Genomic DNA, 25071 nt, shown 5'->3' with positions numbered 1-25071 from the left:
ATTATGAGGAAATCCAGATTTCCAGGAAACCGATAAGAATTCAGTGGGCTGTTAAATGGGCAGCTAAAGTGGAACTAAACGTGCAAAGTAAACAAACTGCTATGAGATAGATATGTGTGGTAGAAGATGATGTCTCTCCTGCCATCTTTCTCTTTTTCTGCTAGCTTTTTGTATGATTTGTATACTTACAGCCGCGCATGTGCAGCCCATTAAACCATCCCAGCATTGTACAGATGGTGTGAAAATGTGAGGGATAAATGAAATCCTGTGAAAATGTGAGGGATAAATGAAATCCTATGTGCATGCACAGGAGTTTCGTTATCCCAGCCTAGTCAATCAAGATGGCCAAAGCACCACAGAAGGCAGGAAGCTACATGAAAGCCACTAAAATCCTGAGGAGTGTGATCAGCCCTGCCCAGCCCAAAAACAAGTCAGGCAACGAGCGTTATAAAAGATGGCCAACAGTGGTAACTCTGGTATTTCTCTCAGGAGAGGTTGAGTAAGGAAGAAAGGAAAGAAAGAAATAGCAGCTGGTGCAAAAATGGTTCATCAGGGCCAACATCCATTACATGATCTAATGACTTTTAAACCTAAAAAACGTACACACACACAGTCGTGTGAAAAAGTAAAGCCTCGTACACACGCGTCGAAAATCGGCAGGGAATTTTCGTCCGACGACCGATCTGCCGATTTTTGGATTGTTAGTATGATGCTTCCGACAACCGACTCCGACTTTTCGGCCGAAAAAAATCTGGTGTGCAGGCTATAAAATTTTTGTCTGCCGTCAAAACACGGCTGATTTTCGTGCAGTCAGTACAGATTTCGACAGGGAAAAATCTTATGAGCAAGTCTGGGCATGCTCAGTGAAGAAAGAACACAAAGAAAGCAATCCAACATATGACATCACTTCTGAAGTAGAATTTTGTCGGGCAAGAAAATTCGTGTGCAGTCTAGGCACATTCCAACCAACAAAACACCACTCTGGACAAAAGACGGACAATCGGTCGGCCGATAATCGTTGCGTGTGTACTAGGCTTAAGTACCCCCAAGGAAATTGTTGCCATTTGTTTTTACATTTTTGAACAGGCAACCATTACATACCTATTTAATCAGTGTCTACATATAATGTGATATATATAAAGTGGAAGGTAAAATATGTTTTACCTTAATGCATTCTCTGTATTAAAAGGCAAAAAAAAAAAACTTTCATGAGTTGCGTTGTGTGACAGCGCAATTGTCATTCAAAGTGCGACCGGCGATGAAAGCTGAAAATTGGCCTGGGCAGGGAGGGGTAAAAGTGCCCGGTAGACAAGTAATTATGTGTCATTTGTTTAAAGTGATTGTAAAGCCTAACATTGACATCTATTCATTCTCATAATCCAATTTAACCACTTTGCAACCACCCCACGCACATTAACTGAGACAGGGCAGTCACCCTGTGCCAGATAATGTACCTAGTATGTGATCTGACATTTTTGGGTCTGGGGCACGCGCTGCCGGTAACCTGCTCCTGCTGTGATTGGACAGAGCGGGAGCCAATCAGCAGGTCCAGTGGACTCGAAGTCTGCTGGGACCCACTGATCTACAGTCTGCCTATCTAAACAAGGCAGACTGTTGTGCTGTCAGCAGGGAAGGCTTTGATCCTGTTTTTCTGAAAAGTAGGAACAGGGATCTTTGCCTTCCCCTAGTCAAAGCACCTCCTCCACAGTAATAAAGCACATAGTTAACCCCTTCACAGCCAGTGTCATTAGTACAGCAACAGTGCATATTTTTTAGGGCTGATCACTGTTCTAGTGTCATTGGTCCCAAAAAAGTGTCAAAAGTGTCCAATTTGTCCGCCGCAATATCGCAGTCCTGCTCTAAGTCGCTGATCACCGCCATTACAAGTAATAAATAAATCCCATAGTTTGTAGACACTATATCTTTTGCACAAACCAATCAATATTACGCTTATTGGGATTTTTTCCACCAAAATATGTAGCAGAAATTTGATTTTTTTTACATTTTTATTGGGTATGTTTTATACCAGAAAGTAAAAAAAAATATATATTTTTTTAAAATCATGTCATTTTTTAGTTTATAGTGCAAAAAATTAAATCCACAGAGGTGATCAAATACCACCAAAAGAACGCTCTATTTGTGGGGGGGGGGGGGGGGGGAACAAAAAAAAAAGACAAATGTTATTTGGGTACAGTGTCACGCAACTGTAAGTTAAAGTGGTCATGAAGGGGGTAAGACCTTTTGGAGGTCAAGTGGTTAACAAAAATGCTTTGTGATCAGAAGGGGAAAAAAAAAAAAAGACGACGACCCTCGATACCAAATGTAAAGCATGGTGGTGGAAATGCTATGCAGTGCAGTAAACAAAGAAACAAGTCAGAGGGGCATACTGTCAACTTTTGTTTTATCCTCTCTATCTAGTATTTCCCGATGGCACTTGTGGTGTGAAAGTATGACAGATGCAGGGAATCGGTATTATAAATCAAATTAGTACAGCGCAAAAGATAAATGAACAGAACAGCATACATTCCATATACATATACAGATAAACAGGGCTTTTTTTTTTTTTCAGCTGGAACTTGGTGGAACTCAGTTTCACCACCTCTGGCTCAGGCCCTCTGCTCCCTGCTCCCCACTATCACTTGTAAACAAAAGTCCTGCTTCAGTGTTTACCAGCGATAGCTTGTCTTCCACAGATTGCAGGATGGGGACAAGGGACATGCAGGTGCCTGGGGTACATTGTGGATCGGATGATCTCCCTGCACATAAAAGTGGAGGAGCCACCTACAGTTTTTGGAGAGGTACTAGAGCCAGCTCGGTGCTTCAGTTCAATACAACAAAAACAAGACCTGTGTAAGATGATCAGGGGAGGACTGGGCCAGGGGGCCAATTGCCTCCTGGGCTACTCTGATGCCCTGTAAAAAGGCTGCACCACTTCTGCCACAGACATGCCTAAATGATTCCTGGTGAAGAGAAGTAAAAAGTCCCCACTGCTGACCTAGGGCAGGGTGAAGAAAAGGACAGCGCAGGCCCCTCCCCAGCATGGATGGTGTAAACTGTGTCTGAGCAGAGGCCGGTTGCATGCCCCACTAGAGACTCTACCCCAGCCAGCCCTGACCGAGCTGCTCCAGCTCCCCCCAACCGCTCCCTGCTGGCCAGGTTGGGAACCCGGATTTGGACGGTGGGTAGGGAGTACCTGTAGCCGAGCTTCAGCCTGGAATGGGTGTCAGGAGGCGGCTGGGAAGAGGGAGAGTGGGAGGGGGGGGGGGGCCCGAGTCGCTGCACCATGGTCCTCTGGACTGTACTTGCCCCCTGCTCCAAAAGTTGCCAGTCAGCTCCTGAAGATGATGGAGCTGTTAAGAAAGGAGGGAGTTTGCATGCAGAGGTGAAGAGGGGTAAAAGTGAGATGTGGATGGATGGGAGATGCAGAGGTAAGTTCTGTGGAGGAATGCTGACCTCTGTTTACAGAGCACCCCTGAACCCTGCCCTATGTACATAGCACACCCCTGAACTCTGAGAGAACACCCCCAACACTACACTCTGTACGTAATGCACTTCAGGTATTTAATGCCTCTTTAAGGTCCTCCCACTGTTAGGAGGGTGTATATGTGGGGGAGGGGGGTAGTCTATCCGCACATTGCCACAATTGGGGGTATTAATCCTCCACTGACCGATCTGCGGCGCAGACGATAATTCCTCCGTACATTTAGCGCTCTCCATATAAACTCAGCAATTATTAAAAGTAGAAATAAAAAAAAAAAAAACTTTTAAGTGTGACACTAGTCCTACATGCATACAAGTGCTCAATACAGCAGTACAATCAAAGATTTTCACGGGTGAGGTCATACGCAGCTCCTTCCCCCGTACGAGTTACGTCCTTGGGTGGGACTCAGTCAGCAGGAACATTAGGGAATCTGTATTCCCTGTTAACGCATGCCTTTGTACCACAAGTCACGACCTGGAAGTAATATCTGACATTACTTTTGGATCGGGCAGAGGAGGTGTAGTATTAAACAGGGGATGCTAGTTCCTGGCTTCTCTACGCAGCTGCAACAAAAAGGGCCAGTGTAATTTCCCAAACTCTTTTTCAGTCAGTCATGGCACCATTTAAAAGTATGCAAAATCTCAATATGATCTCACCCTCTTCTTGCTACCATATGGTCCCTCCCTCCTCGCCCAATTACATCAGAGTTCCCCCTACACAAATACCTACCTTCAAATCTTCCATCATGACAGAATGAGGGAGGTTGAGCAAATCTGGACAGAAATAGGGCTCAATGCCCGCCATGAATCAACATCATACATTTCCATGGTGCAGAAGGTCAGCACCATAGCAATGAATGTGTGCATACATTTCCATGGTGCAGATGGTCAGCACCATAGCAATGAATGTGTGCATACATTTCCATGGTGCAGATGGTCAGCACCATAGCGATGAATGTGTGACGCCCCCCCCCCCCCCAAAAACAAATACAGTGCTTTGGATAGGGGCAGACTGGCTGGTAAGTTAAGCTAGGAATTTCTCTGTTGACATGTGTCGCCCTTCCATGTGCGGTTTGGGATTTGTTGAGGTGGCACACTGTAACCCTTCACTGCCATTGTACTATTTGCTGGGTGTCCAGTGCACCCCTATGCCTTTAAGGAGAAGTGAGCTCAGTCCATACCTCTCTCAATCTATTCCTTGTTAAAAGTGGGCTCCCACTATGAAGGCTCTTATATAGAGTTAGGACTGCAGATAATACTAGGGTGCCTTGTCGCAGTTTCGGCAGCGTACGCATATATTTGCAAATGTGTGAAAACTAAAACCCTGATTTTTACGTGAACTGTTACAGGACAATTTGGTTTGTTGCAGGCTGGCAAGCTGAGCTGGGAATTTCTCTTAACGTGTGTCGCCGTTCCATCTGCTCCTTGCTTTTAAGGCCAGTCATAGGTTGGGGCAGTAGCAGTTTGTTTGTACTGAAGGATTCAGAACACCTTAGCAAATCTACCAATGGATTTTACATGGAGGCCACAAAATGACTGATAGCCTTATACCAATTTAAAGTATAACATCTGCAAGTCATTTCTGCTAAAGGGGGCAATATTAGCTTCTAAGGCCAAAAATGTATTAACTTTCTCTACACCGTTACCATTCCCTGATATTTTAGTTAAAAAAAAAAAAATTGAATAAGCAAAAATTTCCTTGTGTTTTTCTGCTATATGTGTATAACCTTTATGAATAGGCACTGTTAGAGCCCTTTCACACTGAGGTTCTTGATAACTGCCCATAAAACCTGAGTGATTTTCATGCATTAGCGGTGTGCTTTTTTTAAAAGACACGCGACTCAAACTTTCAAGAACTATTTAGGTTGCTTTTAAGCGCTTACAATTCATTTCAATGGAGAGAGGCATTTTTAAGGTGCCTTTTTTAGCACTCCAAACATGCTCCAAAGATGCTGCTTGCAGAATTTTTTTCACCGCCCCGCCAGCCCACTGCCCCAGTGTAAAAAGTATTAATTGATTTCAATGGGAATAGTTTTTTTTTTAGCTTTTCAAGCGCTTTTTTTTAGTCAAGAAGATGCTGACTTTGACTGCTGTGCGCTGCCTGAAGCGTAGAGTGGAGAAAAGTCCCTGTGTGACTGCTGAGGAACTGAGAAAAGATTTGTCAGATGTGGGTACTGAAGTTTCTGCTCAGACACTACGGCGCACACTGCGTAACGAAGGCCTCCATGCCAGAACTCCCAGGCGCACCCCCTTGCTGTCTCCAAAGAAGAAGAGTCGACTGCAGTATGCCAAAGTCATGTGGACAAACCACAGAAGTTTTGGGATAGTGTTCTGTGGACTGATGAAACAAAATTAGAACTGTTTGGGCCCATGGATCAACGCTATGTTTGGAGGAGGAAGAACAAGGCCTATGAGGAAAAAGAACACCTTGCCTACTGTGAAGCATGGCGGGGGGGGGGGGGGGTCAATCATGCTTTGGGGCCGTTTTGCTTCTGCGGGTACAGGGAAGCTTCAGCATGTGCAAGGTACCATGAATTCTCTTCAGTACCAGGAGATATTGGATGACAATGTGATGCAGTCCGTCACAAACCTGAGGCTTGGGAGACGTTGGACCTTTCAACAGGACAATGATCCCAAGCATACCTCCAAGTCCACTAGAGCATGGTTGCAGATTAAAGGCTGGAACACTTTGGAGTGGCCATCACAGTCACCAGACTTAAATCCGATTGAGAACCTCTGGTGGGACTTAAAGAAAGCAGTTGCAGTGCACAAGCCTAAGAATGTGACTGAACTGGAGGCTTTTGCCCATGACGAATGGGCGAAGATACCCGTAGATCGCTGCAAGACACTTGTGTCAAGCTATGCTTCATGTTTAAAAGCTGTTATAACTGTAAAAGGATGTTGTACTAAGTACTAAGATTGAATGTCACTTGGGGGTTGAATAAAACTGATAATGATGTGAGCACAGAAAAGACATTTGTGGTTATTTCATTATAAATGCTATGTTATATTTGTCTGACCTACACGTGCCTCTTTGATTTAATTGTAAGCAGGATGACTGAATGATCAAAATCAATGTCAAACTGGCCAAAACAATCAATTTCAGTGGGGGTTGAATAATTTTGAATACAACTGTACCTCTTCACACAACTGTGTATAGTACTGTATCAAGGCTGAATTAAAAGCTACATTTTCTCGCAAGTCCATTAACGCACAAGATACTACAGGGTAACACTGAATTTACTGGTATTTTATACAGTTATGCACACTCGGCCTAACTCTTTAACTTGTATTTAGTAAGAACATCACTTGATTCAATAGGAACTGGAATATTGAGAATTCCAGGTTCATACCTAAACTCACAAGTTTAATCACACTGCAAGACACTGGAATTTTCACACTGTTTATTCTGGAAAATCCAACATAAAGAATGCAAAAAATTAAAAAGCATAACCTCTCACAAATACTCTTGAACATACTGCCTGCTGTAAAAAAGGCAGAGCTATCAAAGCATTTTGAGAGAAACTACATTTTCATTACAAGGTGGACATGCTCTGACCTGCAGGCACGTGTTCTGGTCATTGACCGTACCATTCCCTCTATCATTAAATGCATAATCATTTCCATAATATATATATTTATATATTGTACATTATCAGTTCAGTCTCTTAGACTCTGCAGTATTTAAAACATGCTGTACCAAAATATAATCAATCAGGTGTCTGAAGTGAGTATTGATGATCCTGTACAGTTCACATGGGTACTCCATCATACAACAGATTGCAGTGCTGACAGCGACGGCTCCAGTCCCTCAGCTTGACTTCAGCATTAGCTTTATGGTTTAGAGTCTTTAACTTGTCCTTGGAGGAGAACTCCGTCCTTGCTTTCACTTCTAGACTTCTATAATAGAGGTGGTCTAGAGGTGGTCTTCTTCATTATGGACAATGAAAAGGACATGTTTTTGCAGCAGCGGGGGTCACCAGCAAAGCCTCGGCTCTTTATAACCCCGATTTCACCTGTACACAGTTACTATGCAGGAGAAAGACCAACGACATGCCATATGTTCATGTGATAGACATTCAGCTGTCCTTGGAAGTAGGATCCTCTCTGGATTCTGGGTAAAAAGAAAAGAGAAGGTAAAATGTCAAATATCCTACAGACAAAATACGAAATATGTAGAAACTATACATTTGCAAATATGAACATTTTTTTTATCTTTATGGCTTTGCAGTCATAAATTCTAAAGAACAATGAATATTATAGACATGATGAACTCCAGGAACCAGTGTTAAAGGATAAGTTCAGTTTTACAAAAAATAACAAATACAGTTTTTGCAGGTAAAAAAAAAAAATATGCAACTAATATTTTTTTTGTTAGGAGCCTATAAAGCATTGCACCGTCCATGATTAGCAGATCATGGGTATAATGCCAGGGTCCTGCAGACTGTATGTGTAACTGTCCGCCCATACCTCAAATACAGGCAGGCAAATGCACATTGACCGGAAGATCAGTGAACTACCTAGAGCGCACAACAGTTCTCTGGTAGCTCACTGGGAACTACAAGTCAACATCCACAAAGGCTGCCAGAACTTTTTCCCATACACCGAACACTGAATAGATGATGCAGCCAGGCAGGCACAGCCTCGCTTGGACACAGGTTTTTTTTTTCCCCCCGATTGTAACAACGAGCAGGGGGAGAAGATCCCCTGCTCACCATGAAAACAGTTACTCGTGCATTTGTAACATGTTACACCCTGAATATGGGTGTAACATGTCACAAAATATGACCTTATCCTTTAGGCCCCTTTCACACTTGTGGGACTTGTCCTGTGACTTGGGACTGCAAAGTCACATGACAAGTCATACTCCATGAGTACCGTTCATATCTGTGCTACGTCAAGTCACAACGACTTCAAAGTAGTCCATGCACTACTTTGGTCCGACTTTGATGCGTTTTGAGGTCCATAGAAATAGGCATTGCTTCAAGTCCAGTTAAAATTGAGCGACTTTTAGGTCGCACAAGTGTGCAAGAGGCCTAACTTATACTTGTCAGCCATCATTATGGGAGTATTTTACAATACCAAGTGTCTAACAAATTATTAGGTCCCTCTCGCAATGACCCATATGCAGTTACAGGTTTAGCAGGGTTTGTATGTTCATGCATTATGCAAAATCAGAAATATTCAGGATGAAGATTTTTGCATCATGCTGTAGATTTTCAGATATGTTTATGTGCCTTGTGTTGCATACATCTATTTTTTCCTTGATTCCTCAATGAGGATGTCACGTTCTCCAATACCTAGAAGTATCAGGTATTTCTCAAGCTTCCGTAGGGGAGTAATACTTGGGAAAGTAAAGGGTACAGTCTGATTAGTATAAAGAAAACCTGCAACTGTCCCCATTATGGGAAAATTATAGGCTCACTTTAATGAATACTGAATTAGGTACTATTCATTATCAGCACTGTGTAGAGTAATACATTTCAGGAAAGGCAGCAAATGGAGGTGGTCTAAAGAACAAAACACAATTCTAATCCAGGCCGGGGAAGTAGAGCATGACTGACTCAGATGACCGAGAGAACAGCGTTGCTCTATTACTACATCTATAGGTCATCATCCCCCACAGAAAGCACCTTAGGTCTTTTACAACCTATCTATAGACAAAACCAAAACATATTCAAAGTCCTTTTCCACCCAAAATTAAATATATTATTTTTGGCAGAGTGTCATTAATAACATCTGCTCCAACCATACTTTTATTGTTAAAGTGGAAGTTCACCCGAATACTAAAATCTCCAAAATCTACTGGCAATCCTATACCCACAGTTGATCAAGAGGAAGGCAAAAACCTCCTAAAAAGCAGTCACATTTGCTCCAGTGGGGAAAAAAATTCCAGATTCCCCAAAGCAAACAGATTTTCCCTGGATCAACAATCTGACGTTGGTACATGCAATAATATCCAGTTATATTCAGTGCATTTAGGAAGACACCCAACTTTTTTTCCTTAAAAAAAAAAAGAAAATCAACTAAGCTGGCCAGAACTAGTTTCTAAAAGATATTAATTGCACATTTTTAAAAGTTGTAGGGGGAAAAGTATGTTTTTCAGCTACTGTACTGCAAACGTTCAATAAAATCTTTACGGAACAAAAAATGAATTGTGGTTGAGCTTTGTTTTTGCCACCCCCTAATGCCCTCCAATAAGCTACAAAGGCAGCAGACATGTTACAGCCATGATGCATTGCACCCTTGGCAAAAATGATCCCCGGTCATGTTTGAGGGGCAGTAGCACCAACAAATGTAACCCATTCAAGTAAATAGAGCCACATGCAGTTGTAACAGCATTTATAGGGTTAAAAAAAAAGGTATAAAAAAGGTGACAACATATTGCCTCTTTACTGCCTGTCAAATGCCCTGATAAGCAATCTGAAGACAAACTGCTTTTCATAGGTGTGTCAATCTTGACACACGTCTACATTTAGCCTTACTGTATGTAGAGGACATTAAATCTCTATTCCTCCAGATGTAAAGAGTGGCCCTTTATCTTTAATGACCTGAAAGTGAATAACTCTTATACAAAGTTCACTATATGGACCACTTCTGCATTTATACATGTTGATTATATCCCCTCCCTCCCCTTAATCTCCTCTTCTGAAGGGAATACATTCAGTTCCTCTAATTTTCTGCTCTCTCCAGTTCTCCGATATCCTTCTGTGATTTGGTGCCCAAAACTAAACTACATATTTCACTATAAGGCTGGGTTCACACTTACGCGAATTTGATTTGGGTTTCCAAATTGCATAACAGGAGAGTGTGTACAGCTCTCAACGGAGCCAGTTCACACAGCTCCGGGGTGGCGGCGGTCTGCTCTTGCAAAGGGTCCGGTGTGTATTTTGCCTCGTACACACGCAACGATTATCGGCCGACCGATCGACCGTCTTTTGTCCAGTGTTTGGAATGTGCTCTAGACTGCACACGAATTTTCTCGGCCAACAAAAATCAACTTCAGAAGTGATGATGTCATGTGCTGGTTTACTTTCCGTGTGTTTTTTCTTCTCTGAGCATGCCCAGTCTTGCTCATCTGATTTTTGTCTGCCGAAATCTGTACTGACTGACCAAAAATCGGCCGTTGTGTTGACGGCCAACAAAAATTTTATAGCCTGTACACCAGATTTTATTCGGCCCAAAAGTCGGAGTCGGTTGTCGAAAGCATCATACTAACAAGCCGAAAATCGGCCGATCGGACGTTGGCCGAAAATTCCCGGCCAACTATCGACGTGTGTGTACGGGGCATTTGGCTCTGTTTTAGGTCCGAATTCAGGAAAAAATTCGGAAACCGATTCACACCTAAACAGGGACGCACTGGACCCCCTGCTGTGAGCCACGGCTACATCTAGTGTGAACCCAGCCTAAAAACGGACTTTCCTTTCAAGAATACTACCTTTGATCTATATGCTATTCTTATACCGGATTTATATAGCGCCAACAGTTTGCGCAGCGCTTTACAATTTGAGGGAAGACAATACAGTTACAATACAGTTCAATACATGAGGAATTAGAGGGCCCTGCTCATTAGAGCTTACAATCTAGAAGTATTCATTTATTCACGCCAAAAAGTACAGGTTAGGTTATGGGATACCCTTTTTTGTGTTCTATGCTTTATTTCCCTAGGTAGGTAAATGAGTTTTATAAAATCTCATTAAAAAATTTCCAATTTTTTTTTCTGACTAACAAAATGTAGACGGTTTAAAATAGAATATTTAGTACACAGGAGTTAGTGGTTCTGAAGGCAGAAGGTTTTTTTAGTTTTAGTTTAGTTCTGCTATAACAGCCGCGTTCCATAAGATTTGTAAATGGCAGTGACTTGGCTGGAATGAAGACCCTTAGGCTTTATGAACTGAGCCTATAACGGGAACTAATCCTCCCTCACATACATCATTTGACATATGCTCTGCCAGCAGATAGGGCCGTGACAGCAGCGGCTGAATGAATAGAAGGAGAACAATGAATGTAAATGTGTACATTCTATAAGGGGACATTGTGACCTCTGATAAGGACAGCTTCCTGCCTGCTTTAATCACCAAAGCGTTTTGTGACTGGAAATGTGATAAAACCTACAGAGTCAGGCTCCTCCTATGACATACAGACAGGCACGTACACAGTGTCACTCACGTACACAGTCACACACTGCACATGTTTTCACTGACCAGGAAACACACGTATACAAGCTGACACATCTGGATGCTTCTACAACGCTAAGCTCTTAATAGCAATGGAAATCCGACCAGAGAAGTGCTGCCACACTTCTATAAATATCAGCTATATACGTGACCAGTTTAGGGGCCTAACCCATCCACAGAACCCGAGAGGAAAATGCCTATAAACCGTCCGCTGAATTCCAAGAATGTGAGCGAGAGACTAAAGTTCAGTTATGTCCCACAAACATTTACAGCTATAGGATTTGGAGTGTGATCTTTATGGAGTTCCAGAGTTCAGTAAAAGCTGAAAGACTGGTTCTTTAATGAAGACGGAAGAGCAATGTCCGAAATGGAGTTACCCAAAGCAACTCATTATACGAGCTGATGAAAGCCAAGCTTACAGCACAACAATGATCTAAACAACGGTCCTTGTAGCCATGAACAAAGCAGAACACCACAACAGTGATATAAATAAAGAACTAAAAATACAAAGCTAGATAAAGTCACAGCCCAAAATAAGTATTACGGCCCATACCAAATATTTTGCCCAATAGCCAATGTCACATGTCATTTAATGATGGTTAGGAACAAGCTGGGTCATTGGCCTAAGCTCATTCAGCACAGATGCGGCCGGCTGATGGGATCCCTACATCATCTGACAACACAATGTAAAAAAAAAAAAAAAAGGAAAAGGAAAGGCTCACAAACAGAACATGACAGATTGTGGAGGGTGGGTACAAAACAACATCTGCATAGATTCTGGACTGTCTACAGAACGCCACACTGAAAAAATACCATTAGGAGTTGATGGTGGTTTTGCATTGATAACGAAAAACATACAGTTAGTCTCCATTCACACTAGTACGACTTGGTCAGCCTGACAAGTCACGCACCATTGCGTCCTATAGTGTACTACAGGAGGTTTGCTCGAATTGGTCACATTCGATGTGCTTGCTGCCTGCTAATCACGACATTTTGGAAAAGCTTTTCCCGCGGTTGCAATGCCCCCCAACCAAAGCTCTAAATTTATGTACTATCTGCCTTTATTTTCTATTTTGTTTCCATCTCTGTTAACCTGGAGCTTCTTGAGTAAAACGTCCTGTCCTAGAGTAACAACACTTGTCCACTGTACTGAATCTATGGAAGAGCAGTGTTGTCACCCTAAAACACAATGTATTTTAGGACTATAAAATCTTTCCCTCTCCGCTTCTACAAGGGTGAGGTGTTTTGTAGCCCACAGAGATAGCTGGGAAGAATTCTACCTGATAACAGTCAGCACAGGCACAGAATACAGCAAATTGCCAGCTCACTAGACCTCTAGCAGGATCAACAAGTTTTTTTTTTGCATTTAACAGAAATATCACATTTTCACATTTTCAATAGTATAATCAACAACCCAAAAGGCAGCAAATAAGACGTTCATTCTTAAGGCATACATACAATTTAAGTGGAGGTTTTGCAGTAAAAGTGGATCCCTAGTCAAAACTTGTGTTGGATAGAACAAGGAAGGGAAGTGGTTTTTAGTGTTGCCCTGATTATTCACCAAGGAGATTTCCTCACTTCCTTTTTCTGGGGACACCTAAAGCATAGCTATAGGTTAGATTTCCTGATTCCCCTCTCTGTAGTTTAATCCTTTGAAGAATCTAGGCAAACAGGAATTTTGGCTCACAGCAAATTATAGTCCCACTGGCACTGGCAATGGGAATTCTCCCAACAGGTCACAAACAGCAAAAAAAAATCCTTCTCAAATTCAACAATGTAAAAATAAATATTCATTCAGTTTTGTCTAGAGTTTTAAAGAACAGCCTTTTACAAGTCTATTTTACAGACACAACTTACCACTTAATCTTTTGAACCTCTGTTTAGCAGCTGCTCGTTCTTTGGCATCAAAATACCAGACTGTCAAAGCATACCTGTAATGGAAATATAAATGCGATTCAATGCTTGGGTCTGACCAAATATAACATCTGCTAGTAAATTCTGATACCAAATGTATATACAACAAAATTAAAAGTGCAGCGCTAAATGCAAAATAAGTGACAGTTAAAGGCATTAGGTGCCAATTGAATTCACTGTATATCAGCCCACAATTTCCACTGGCTTGCTCGCAAGGCCACACCGCTTCTGCCAGAAGCAATCAGCAAGAAAACTGTTGGGTGGAGAGCAGGCCGGATCAAACAGAGAGGACCTCCCGCCGTGACACAGCTTGGATCTGAAACGCTGGCCGCTCCTATGATAGACAGCACACTGGTCCAATGCTGGGAAATTGATTTAGTGTGCTGTCTATCATAGGAGCCAGTCCAGGAGGCGGTACTTTGACAGCGATCAGCGTTTCAGAGCCAAGCTGTGTCACAGCGGGAGATCCTTTCTATGTGTGATCCGAACAGTTCTCCTCCCAATTCATCCCTGTGATCCCCATGTAGTGATATGCGCCACTGATGGCCACTGAGGAGGCAGCACCGATAGCCACTGGTATGCTTGATGTTAATCTTATTAAAATTGTTTTTGTTAATACTTATTTTTGTAACTTAAAGGAGTTGAAAAGTCAAAAGTTTATCTTAATGCATTCTATGCATCAAGATAAAAAGCCTTCTGTGTGTAGAAGCCTACCCAGCACCCCCTAATACTTACCTGTGCCCCCTCTCTGTCCAGCGATGTCCACACTAGTCATTCGTCTCTCCTAAATGGCTGAGATACAGCCGCGGTGCCTATGGCTTCTGCGGCTGTCAAAGTGAGTGAACCAACCAAGAGAGAGAGGGTGGGGCCGAACAGCAGCTCCATGTCTGAATGGACACACATAGCTGCAGCTCGGCTTGGGTGCCCCTATAGCAAGGTGCTTGCTGTGGAGGCACTCCATAGGAGGGAGCCAGCTCAACAAAACTCAGCTGAAGAAAAGCACGAGACTTTACAATCACTTTAATTCTGCATAAAACATTTAAGTGTCATTTAATGGGATAATTTAAGAGAATATGTTTAGCGGCACAATTGGGGGCAGGGCAGGGTAGGGGTTGGGTGGGGCAACTGGTGGTGAGCAACTCTTAACCACTTTACCACCGGAGGATTTTGCTGTCTTACGTCTGGGCCACTTTTTGCGATTCGGCACTATGCGACTAACTGACAATTGCGCGGTCATGCAACTCCGTACCCAAAACAAAATTTACTTCCTCTTTTTCCCACAAACAGAGCTTTCTTTTGGTGGTATTTGATCATCTCTGCGCTTTTTATTTTTTGCGATACTAATAAACAAATGCAAAAATTTTGAAAAAATAACAATATTTTTCTACTTTGACAGTTAAAAAATATCCAATATATTCAATTTTTGTCATATATTTAGGCCAAAATGTATTTAGCTACATGTCTTTGACAAAAAAATTCTCAATGAGCGTATTTTTAACCGCTTTATGACCGGAAGGTTTTACCCCATTCCTTACCAGGCCATATTTTGTGATTCGCCTCTTGCACGGTCGTGCGACGCTGTACCCAAATTAAATTTATGTCCATTTTTTCCCCACAAATAGAGCTTTCTTTTGGTGGTATTTGATCACCTGTGCGATTTTTTCTTTTTGCGCTATAAACAAAAAAAGAGCGACAATTTTTCACATTTTTTTTTTTATATGAAATTCCCCCCCCCCCCCAAAAAAAAAATGGAAAAATCAAAATGTACATATTCTGCTACATATTTTTGGTTAAAAAAAAAAAATTGCAATAAGCATATTTTGATTGGTTTGCGCAAAAGTTATTGCGTTTACTAACTAAGGGAAAGATTTGTCATTTTTGGTGTTTTTTTTTTTTTTTAACGAGTAATGGCGGCGATCTGCGTTTTTTTTTGCGGGACTGCGACATTGCGGCGGACAGATCGGACCCTTGACTGACATTTTTGACACTTTTGGGGGTACCAATGACATTACTACAGTAATTAGTGCTATACTTATGCACTGTTACTGTAAAAATGACACTGGCAGGGAAGGGGTTAATTTTTATTGGAGAGGGAGGGGTTAATATATGCCAGGTGCTTACTGACGTGTGTGGGGGGAGGTGACTGAGTGACACAGGGACAGATCACATGTTCAGCTATGCTGAACCCCGCAATCTGACCCTGTCTGTCACTTAGGAGATCCACCCGCTTTGTTTACACAAGCGGGCGGATTTCCACACTAGATCCCCGACGATCGGGGAAGAGCAGCGGTGATCACCGCCGCTCCTCCCCATGACCGACTCCCGCTGTGACAGAGAGGGGAATGTCTGATGACGTAGGTATACGTCGCCAGACGATAACGAACCACTTTGCTGCAGTACAATCAACGTGACTGGTCGGCAAGTGGTTAAGGCTTGCCTCAGGACTTGAAATGTTGAGCCCTGCTATACATATAACTATCCTATTTTATGACAAATCTTGGTTTGCATAAAAAGTCCACCTAACTTAATGTGTAGCAATGGTCAATATGTAATGAAGTCAGTGGGAAAATTCTGTAAGTATCCAGCAATCAACATAACTACTTACCAGATCCTCTATGGCATTATCATCATGCATAGTGAACGGCTGAGCAATCTGAGCTGGTTTACCTGTCTGGATTTTAATCAAGTTAAGCGGTACTGCTACGTCTTAAAAATTAAGGTGGGCACTTTTTTAGTTTAACCACTTGCCGACCATCTGCCACAGCTTTATTACGGCAGGCTGGCTCGGCAGTGCAAACCTATGTAGGGGTACGTTGGTTCGCAGGAGTGGTGCTGGGCAGCGGGGATGCCGATCCACGGGATTCCAGAGTCATTATTACAGTAACAGTGCATATTTTTAGCACTGATTAGTGTAGTAATGTCACTGGTCCCCTCAAAAGTGAAAGTGTCACAAATGTCAGTTAGAGGGTCCGATCTGTCCACCGCAATATCGCAGTCCCGCTAAAATCACACATCGCTGCCATTACTAGTAAAATAAATAAATAAAAATGACAAATCTTTCCCCTAGTTCGTAGACGTGATAACTTTTCGCAAACCAATCAAAATACGCTTATTGCGATTTTTTTTATTTTACCCAAAAATGTAGCAGAATACAAAATTGGCCTATAAGGATGAAAAATTTTGAATTTTTTTTTTTGAGGAATGTTATATAGCAGAATGTGAAAAATGTTTTTTTTCCTTCAGAATTGTTGTTCTTTTTTTGTTTATAGCTCAAAAAATAAAACCGCAGAGGTGACCGAATACCACCAAAAGAAAGCTCCATTTGTGGGAAACTAAGGACATCAATTTTCCGTTAAAATAATGCAGTGCCGAATCTCAAAAAATGGCCTGGTCTCTAAGGGGCAAACCCTTCCGGTCCAGAACTGGTTAACAAAGGGGATCTTCCCATACTACACTATATGAAATGCTTCCCGTTTCATCTTTTCGGAGTTTGTTTTTATACTGAAAGGAGTGGGGGGGTCCATCTTCAGCATTGGGGGTTAACCCCACAAGCACTTATGATTAGAGGGCCATGAGGCTCTGGCAAGCGGTTTTGTTGATTGATGGACCACGGCTAGATGCTTACTGGCTTTTCCCATTGGCTTCATCGCATATTGAATATTGCTACACATTGAAATAGTCACAAGTTATTATGAAAACTTTTTATGCACATCAAGATTTGTCACACACGGTTATATGTATGGACCCAATTTAACGATATCTTCACAGACAATAGGCAAGCACATTGAGATCTTTAAACGGATTGTTATGTATATGGATAATTGGCACTATTTTTAATGAGTTTTCACTTGCATAAACGTTTTTGCACGGTGTGTATAAGAGCCGGTTCACACTACCACGACCAGAAAGTCGCTCCGTGACTTGAGGAGACCTGGAAGAGACCTGGAAGAGACCTGGAAGAGACCTGGAAGAGACCTGGAAGAGACCTGGAAGAGACTTGTGCACTAATTTGAAGAGACAGGCGACTTTGTCTGTGGGGAATGCCTGGCTAATCTCTTTCTTCTTCCTGGAAAGTCTGATAACAAGTCGCTTCAATTAAGATAAGGAGGCGACTCCCATTGAAGTATATGGGACAGTCGGATCACAGGTCGCCTCAAAGTAGTACAGGATCCTTTTCTGAAGTCGGAGCGACTTCAGTAGTGCCAATTAAGACGGCACTGATTGATTAACATTGCTTTTGTCATGTCAAGCGACCTGGGGCTACACAAGTCGCCTCACAAGTCGTGCTAGTGTGAATGGGCTCTAAAAGTCAATCTGATAATATTTTGCATTTAGCGCTGCACTTTTTGGTTTTGTTGTATATACCTGTAATGTAGAAGAATGCCATTACAGATGTTGCACAAACATGACAATTATACATCAAAGCATCACATGAGCCAAGGCTTACCTGATGGCATAGGAAGGCTGAACCTCATGTGGATTGCGACGGTCGGACCAGAAAAAAAGCAGCCGGTCAAAGAGTGGCTCCACATCTGCCACATCGGTGCCACCATCAGGGAAAATTCGCAGAACTCCCCCATGAACCTGCAACACCAGAGAGGTTATACGTTAAATCAGAACAACTCCATGATCCAATATTAAATAAACAATCCCTTATAGCTGAACTGATAATATGAAAGAATGTATAGAAGTATATGGAAAATTAAAAAGTCGCTCGTCGTCTCTGCCTCCTACCCACCGCTGAGCACTGGCCTTAGGTTTCACCCCCTACCCACCTGCCAGTACTGGCTTTTTTGAGGGAGTACAGAACCAAGTAGAAGGTCAGATTGGAACATGTATGGTGACCTTATGGTGACCTTAAATTTGATTGTATGCTGTATGGCCAATTTATCCCGATTCGTTTTTTCATATTCGAGTTTACCCCCCAGGACTGCTGTGGTCTTCTGTATCATTTGTGAGCAGTCAAACAGTAGAGCTTGAGCGCTAAAGCTGGCCATAGATGGATCAAAATGTGGCTAGTTCAGAGGGATCCGGACAAAATTCGATCCATCTATGGAGGTTCCTTTTCATGGGAAGTTGATTCAACGATCGGCTTCTCACAAATGAGCTTGTCGGAAAAGGTTTGTTTACCTTGCTTGTGTGGATGGGCAATCCATTCAGTTTTTTTTCGATCTGCCAGCTGGCTGATCAGAAAGAAACAAATTCATGTATGGCCAGCCTAAGCATCCAAAGCTACTCCAAGTCTTATGGTTCCATCAAGAATTGTGGCTCTTTATTCTGGGTTGCACAGATGATAAATCGAAAAAGTTTCCAACCTACCTTTGCATCCCAGTTCTTGTTCAGGTAATAAATGCAAGTGATGCAGCGTCCATCTTTTGTTGGATTGTCTACATGCCGCACATAACCAGCCCCATTGCCTGGATAACAAGCTACCATTGCCTGGAAAATAAAGATGGATTGTTCCTTTCAGTTCCTAGAAAGCACTGTTTATATAGGACACTTTAGATGAACTACAAGTCCCAGTATATCTATAGCTATATAGCTCTATATAGCTAATCTATACCATACAAGGGACTTGCAGATACAAAACCAAAAGCAACCAGTTTTGTCTAACCATAGTCATACGGTTATGTAAATGTTTGACTGCTTTGATTGGCTTTTGCAGAAAAGAAATGTGAACTGATAAAAAGCGTAATTCATGGGAACAGAACTGTGAAGGTTTACTTTTATCTTTGATGTCCTGGATAGAAATGTGAACGCTAAAACTATAGGACAGCAATGTCAAGTACAGCTTTTAAATGGAATAAAGCTCACCATTCACTCCAGGGATCCTCAAACTACGGCCCTCCAGCTGTTGTGGAACTACACTTCCCATAAGGCATTGTAAAACTCTGACATTCACAGACATGACTAGGCATGATGGGAATTGTAGTTCCTGAACAACTGGAGGGCCATAGTTTGAAGACCCTTGCACTATACCATCTGAGTATACAGATCTACCAACAACTATGTAGTGCAAGGGCCTGTCTGATTGGGGATATTAGGGAGCTCCTCGTTCATACATTGGATAAATCTAAAGTAGACTGTACAAAGATTATATGGTCAGATTGTAATGTGCATGGTGATTATTTCCTGGATACCTCTGAACTGGGAATATTGCAAAATGTCTCAATAGCATACGAAATAGTGATCAACATGCTTCACCACGCTACTGCTTTAGTTCTTATAGCAGGGCAGGAGGTACAGAATCCTATAATGAATAAGGCCAAAGCCTTTGGATCACGTTCAAGGCTCCCGTACTGTACTGCAGTGTAACCGGGAAAACAAAGCTCCATTATTGTCTTTACATGCTCATATAACCAAGTATGGGGGCGCGAATGATGGTGAAAAGGATACAGAAAGGTTATTGCATTTTTAGTCCTTTCACCGGCAAGTCAATTTGATTGCAAGTGTACTCTAAAGCTGGCCACACACTGTCAGATTTCCGATTTTCTTTTGAAAATTCTGAAAAATGGTTTATCAGAACATTCTTTAACATCATTGAATCAACTAATTTCATTTGAAAGCCTTTAAAAATCCATTCAGACTTGCCATTTGAAGGGAATCCCAGACGTATGCAACAGGTTTCCTTACAAAATATACATTTTTTTCCCAATTAAAAAACACATACAGTTAGAATTTTATTTGAAAAAAAAATTTGCCTCCTGCTTTTTTGATTTTGCCCATCACAAACGATCCAAAACGAATGTCAATCTGACCCCGCTAATTATTATGATTATACAGGATTTAGAATGAAAGTCCCAAACATGAGGATTTCCAAATGACTACTGCTGTATGGCCAGCTTTAAAGCCTCGTACACACTGTCAGATAATCTGATCAATTTTCGCCTGTTTTGTGTTGCATTCTAGTCCCAGATAGAAATTTTCAACATATGAAAATTCTGGCACAGCAGAAGTCAACTTCAGAAGTGACGTAATGTGTTGAATTGATTTGTAGGTGTTCTTTCGTTTCCAAGCATGCGCAGTCTTGGTCTTATGATTTTTTTCGGACGGAAACTGTACTAAATTATATGAAAATTGGACGTCGTCACATACAAAAAAAAATTTTATAGCCTGCACATTCAGTTTTTGTCATCCGAAAATTCAAAAATCGGCAGATCGTTCGAACTAAATTTTACTTCTGATTTTCTCATTGTGTGTAGGGGCCTTTAGTTGGTGAGTCAGGTACAGAGAATGCTGCATGTGACCAATATAAGGAGCACTCAATGAGGGCAGAGTATTCAAATAAAGGTAATACATAATCCAGCAAGTGGAGGAAAGGCAATCCAATGTACAGATGTAAGAGCAGGGTACGGCTACACTCATGTCATAGAATACAATAGGAAACTCAGAACAGCAATGTGTACAGAGAGACAATACGGTAAATATCCAGAGTGGGGTCAACAATTTGGGATTGATTTACTAAAACTGAAAAGTACAAAATCTGATGCAGCGGTGTATGGTAGCCTATCTGCTTCTATCTTCAGCTCGTTCAATTAAGCTTTAAAAAAAAAAAAAAAAAAAAAACCCTGGAAGCAGATTGGTTTCTATACAGGGCTGCACCAAATTTTGTACTCTCCAGTTTTAGTAAAAAAAGAAAACCCATTTGTGTCCAGCAGAAGCCCAGACTAAGGGGGTCCAGGTCACTGCATTACTAGTAGAACTTTGTTAGCGCCCATTCAGACTGGCGCGACACGACTTGCTGGGGCAAGCGACCTTGGTGCGACTTGCAGGGATGACTTGGGGGACGACACCGTGACCTCGGCGCGACTTGCAGGGACTTCATATAATTGAAGTCAATGCAAGTCGCCTCCGCAAGTCGCCTTCAGGTCGCCCCAAAGTAGTACAGGACCCTTTTTCTAAGTCGGAGCAACTTGTTTCGCTCCTATTAGAACGGGTCCTGTACTATTCAATGGTGAGCGACCGACCGCGACTTGTCAGGCGACCAAGTCGCGCTAGTGTGAATGGACCCTAAATCCAGCTAGACTTGTTGATGTTATTTCCTAGCTTCTCTGAGCACCTTCTTTAGTTCTAACAAGTGTCAGGAACATAAATGGGTAACTCCCGTCACCTAAACCCAAAATGGCTATAAACAAAGAGATATGTTCCCGACACTCCGAACAGAGGAAGCTGCAAAGTGACATCAACAAGTCCAGCTGAATGTGACCAATATCCACCATTTATACCATGACCTGTTCCCCTTTCAGTATGTGCTTACCTCCAATAAAAAGTGTTGTGTCCTCTCTAATAATCTACCTCCAATAAAAATAGTTGTGATCTACCTCCAATAAAAATAGTTGTGTTCTGATAATCTACGTCCAATAAAAATTGTGTCCTCTCTAATAATCAACCTCCAATAAAAATTGTTGGGTTCTGATAATCTACCTCCAATAAAAATAGTTGTGATCTACCTCCAATAAAAATAGTTGTGTTCTGATAATCTACGTCCAATAAAAATTGTGTCCTCTCTAATAATCAACCTCCAATAAAAATTGTTGTGTCCCCTGATAATCTACCTTTCGGTGAAAACAACCTCCGTATAACTGCACAAATCCAACTCAGTGTGACTACAACTAGTTGTATGGATATTTCACTAAAGAGGGAACACAGAATAAAGACGGAATACAGCAATATGAGAGCTAGCCTAATAGTCTACGAAACTTTACAAAGTCGTCTAGTCAAACCGGTATTTTTTTAAAAAAATTTTTGGATAGAGTAGGGAAGGGTTAAGCCTTGTCAGTATTTTGATTTGCTGACTTTGTACCATTGGAGACGGTTCCCTTTACTTCTTGCCCTAGAGACATAGCAGGAAGTTAGAGGGAATCTCCCAAAGTCAAGTGTATTCTTCTCATAGACAGCTGTTCCCACCGCAAGTGTCCCTATTGGAAGGAGTCCCATTACCTCTTGTTCTGGGGACAACACTAACATTTTGGATTTCACCTCGTGTTTTCTCTTGCTTTCCTGTACAGGTGGAGGTGAAATGTCCCCAAGTGAGGACATAGACCCTAATCAAAGCTTGACAGAAGGGCTAAGTTACCCTTCCCCGCTCTATCCAAAATTAAAAATCAAACACTTTACTGTAGGTGGCATTTGTCCCCAGGACAAGGGTCCCCGTTGCAAGATGTCCCTTTACCTCTTGTTCTGGGGACAACTCTAAAATCTTAGATTTCCCTTCTCACGAAAAATGGTCAGAATTACAAATGGGGAGATAGACTGCAATCAAAATTTGACGGATGGTCTAACCCTTCCCCACTCTGTCCACAAAAAAGGTTCTGCCTTTTTTAAAGGTGAGAATGTGTAATAGAAAAGAACATCAAAGCTGTGGTGAAAAAAGATAAGCATGGTGAATAATCCAGAATGTGCATTCCATTCATTCGGAAATTAGAGGAAGCAAAATACAGCAAGTAGAGTCATCAGAAGGCCGGGGACACACGAAGCACAAACAAGGGGGTAAAGGGTAGATGTGATGAACCCTGGTATGACTCTCTACAGGAGAAGCATCAACATGAAAGACGACTTCGAAGCATAACGACTTTGAAGCATAACAAGACAACATCAACCAAGCAGACATATTAGAGCAAAAAAAAAAACACTTAAGACTGATAGATGGAAGGAGTTAGACATGGCCAGAGGATAGGTGGGTGAACATCTGAGCTGGTAATGATGGGCTTTGGTATATTCTTTGGTATTTTCCCCAAAACATGGAAGAACTGGCCACACAGCCAGACAGAGGGTAGGTTGTGGGGTGATGGGTACAGACAGACAGAGGGTAGGTTGTGGGGTGACGGGTACAGCCAGACAGAGGGTAGGTTGTGGGGTGACGGGTACAGCCAGACAGAGGGTAGGTTGTGGGGTGACGGGTACAGACAGACAGAGGGTAGGTTGTGGGGTGACGGGTACAGCCAGACAGAGGGTAGGTTGTGGGGTGACGGGTACAGACAGAGGGTAGGTTGTGGGGTGACGGGTACAGACAGAGGGTAGGTTGTGGGGTGACGGGTACAGCCAGACAGAGGGTAGGTTGTGGGGTGACGGGTACAGCCAGACAGAGGGTAGGTTGTGGGGTGACGGGTACAGACAGACAGAGGGTAGGTTGTGGGGTGACGGGTACAGCCAGACAGAGGGTAGGTTGTGGGGTGACGGGTACAGACAGACAGAGGGTAGGTTGTGGGGTGACGGGTACAGCCAGTACCAGGGTCTCACCTTGGACCTCTCCTTCACATAGTACTGGCCCAGATGGTTTCCACACAACACCACCAGCCGGTCGATGACGGACAGAACCAGCCCGATGGCCTCACATCCCTCTTCGTTCCCAGCGATCCAGGCAATCTTGTCCCCCCGCAGATGCTTCTTGGAGATTCCTCGGAGGTTCCCCGCTAGCTGCCCATCCTTCAGGGCCCCTTCCTGGTGCAGGCGCCTGACCTGGGCCAAGACCTGGTCCCCCAACTCCTCTCCCAAGATATTGTCCAGGTAACAGTAGCCAGCCGAGCGCAGGCGCGGTGCAATGTGCTCCAGGGCCAGCTTCTCAAGGTCCATGGGGGGGCTATGCATGAGAGGCATGACAGGCGGCTGGGGGAGGGGGACAAGGAGGTCCTGGAGTGACAGGTTACAGGTTCTCTAATAACATTGTATCACCTGACTGACACAATGTGACACAAGGAATGTCCATGAGCCTCACAATGGAGGAGAGTGCTCAGGCTGTCGCTCTTCTATGTACCTAGAGCTCTATGTATGTGCTGTCACTAGTCACCTCCTATAAGACTCGGACTACGTGTCTGTATATACGGCTCTCCCAACCCCCGCCAGCCCTATACAACTCTGTACGTGCGGAATGAGCGCTTTCCACTGCTCGGGCGGGGCTTGTCCCTGCAGTTTAAAGCCGACAGACACGCCCAGAGGTCCTGAGCCAATCGCGGCGTTCGGCGGGCGTTGTCCGTTCTCTAGCAGGCATTGCACCGGGACGCACGTGCTCAGGGGATACAAGGATGGAAACTCGGATTGGCTCAGGCGGCCGTGGGTGGGAGCGGGTTACTAGGAGACAGCGTCTTAGGGGGCGTGTCAGCCGCCATTGAGGAATTCTGGCTGTGCATGTAGCCTGTGACTGAGTAGTGCTGAGTGTAGTAAACAGAGCGAGGCGGAGGGGAGAGAGAGAAGGATGAAGGGTGCGCAGAATGTGAGGGAGGAGGAGGGGGGGCAATATAATGGGGATCAGAGAGAGGACAGCCTGAGAAATATGACAAGATAACCCACAAAGGGAGAGCTTTTTATTATGGGAGATTTAATATGCAGGACAATACAGTGGAATGTTACCCATAATCAACCTCATAAAAATAATGTTCTTTAGCAAGGAATTCCCACAGAAATTTCCACATTTTGTCATGGTACAGCCCAACATGTAAATGTATTTTATTGGTTTTTTATGTGATAGTCCGACACAAAGTGACACAGAATTGTGAAGTGGAAA

At 42.9% G+C, this 25071-nt stretch overlaps 1 protein-coding gene across 2 annotated transcripts; it reads right to left on the bottom strand.

Moving 5' to 3' along the window:
• Positions 1-7459: 7459 nt before the first annotated feature.
• EGLN3 (egl-9 family hypoxia inducible factor 3) lies at positions 7460-24235 on the bottom strand. 2 transcript variants are annotated; one of them, XM_082242820.1, is made up of 5 exons: positions 23811-24235; positions 18891-19010; positions 18019-18155; positions 13515-13588; positions 7460-7594 (listed from the first exon to the last, which is right to left on the bottom strand). In XM_082242820.1, the coding sequence occupies exons 1-5, from the start codon at positions 24165-24167 to the stop codon at positions 7560-7562; spliced, it is 723 nt and encodes a 240-aa protein (XP_082098946.1). In that variant the 5' UTR covers positions 24168-24235; the 3' UTR covers positions 7460-7559. The 2 variants fall into 2 exon arrangements, with proteins under 2 accessions (XP_082098946.1, XP_082098947.1); XM_082242821.1 differs by lacking the exon at positions 18891-19010.
• Between the last annotated feature and the right edge of the window lie 836 nt (positions 24236-25071).

This window comes from Pelophylax lessonae, assembly GCF_965119305.1.
Source record: "Pelophylax lessonae genome assembly, chromosome: 13".
NCBI classification, from domain to species: Eukaryota; Metazoa; Chordata; class Amphibia; order Anura; family Ranidae; genus Pelophylax; species Pelophylax lessonae.
Note: the sequence above shows the minus strand (reverse complement) of the source record. Positions and strands in the feature narration are given on the sequence as shown.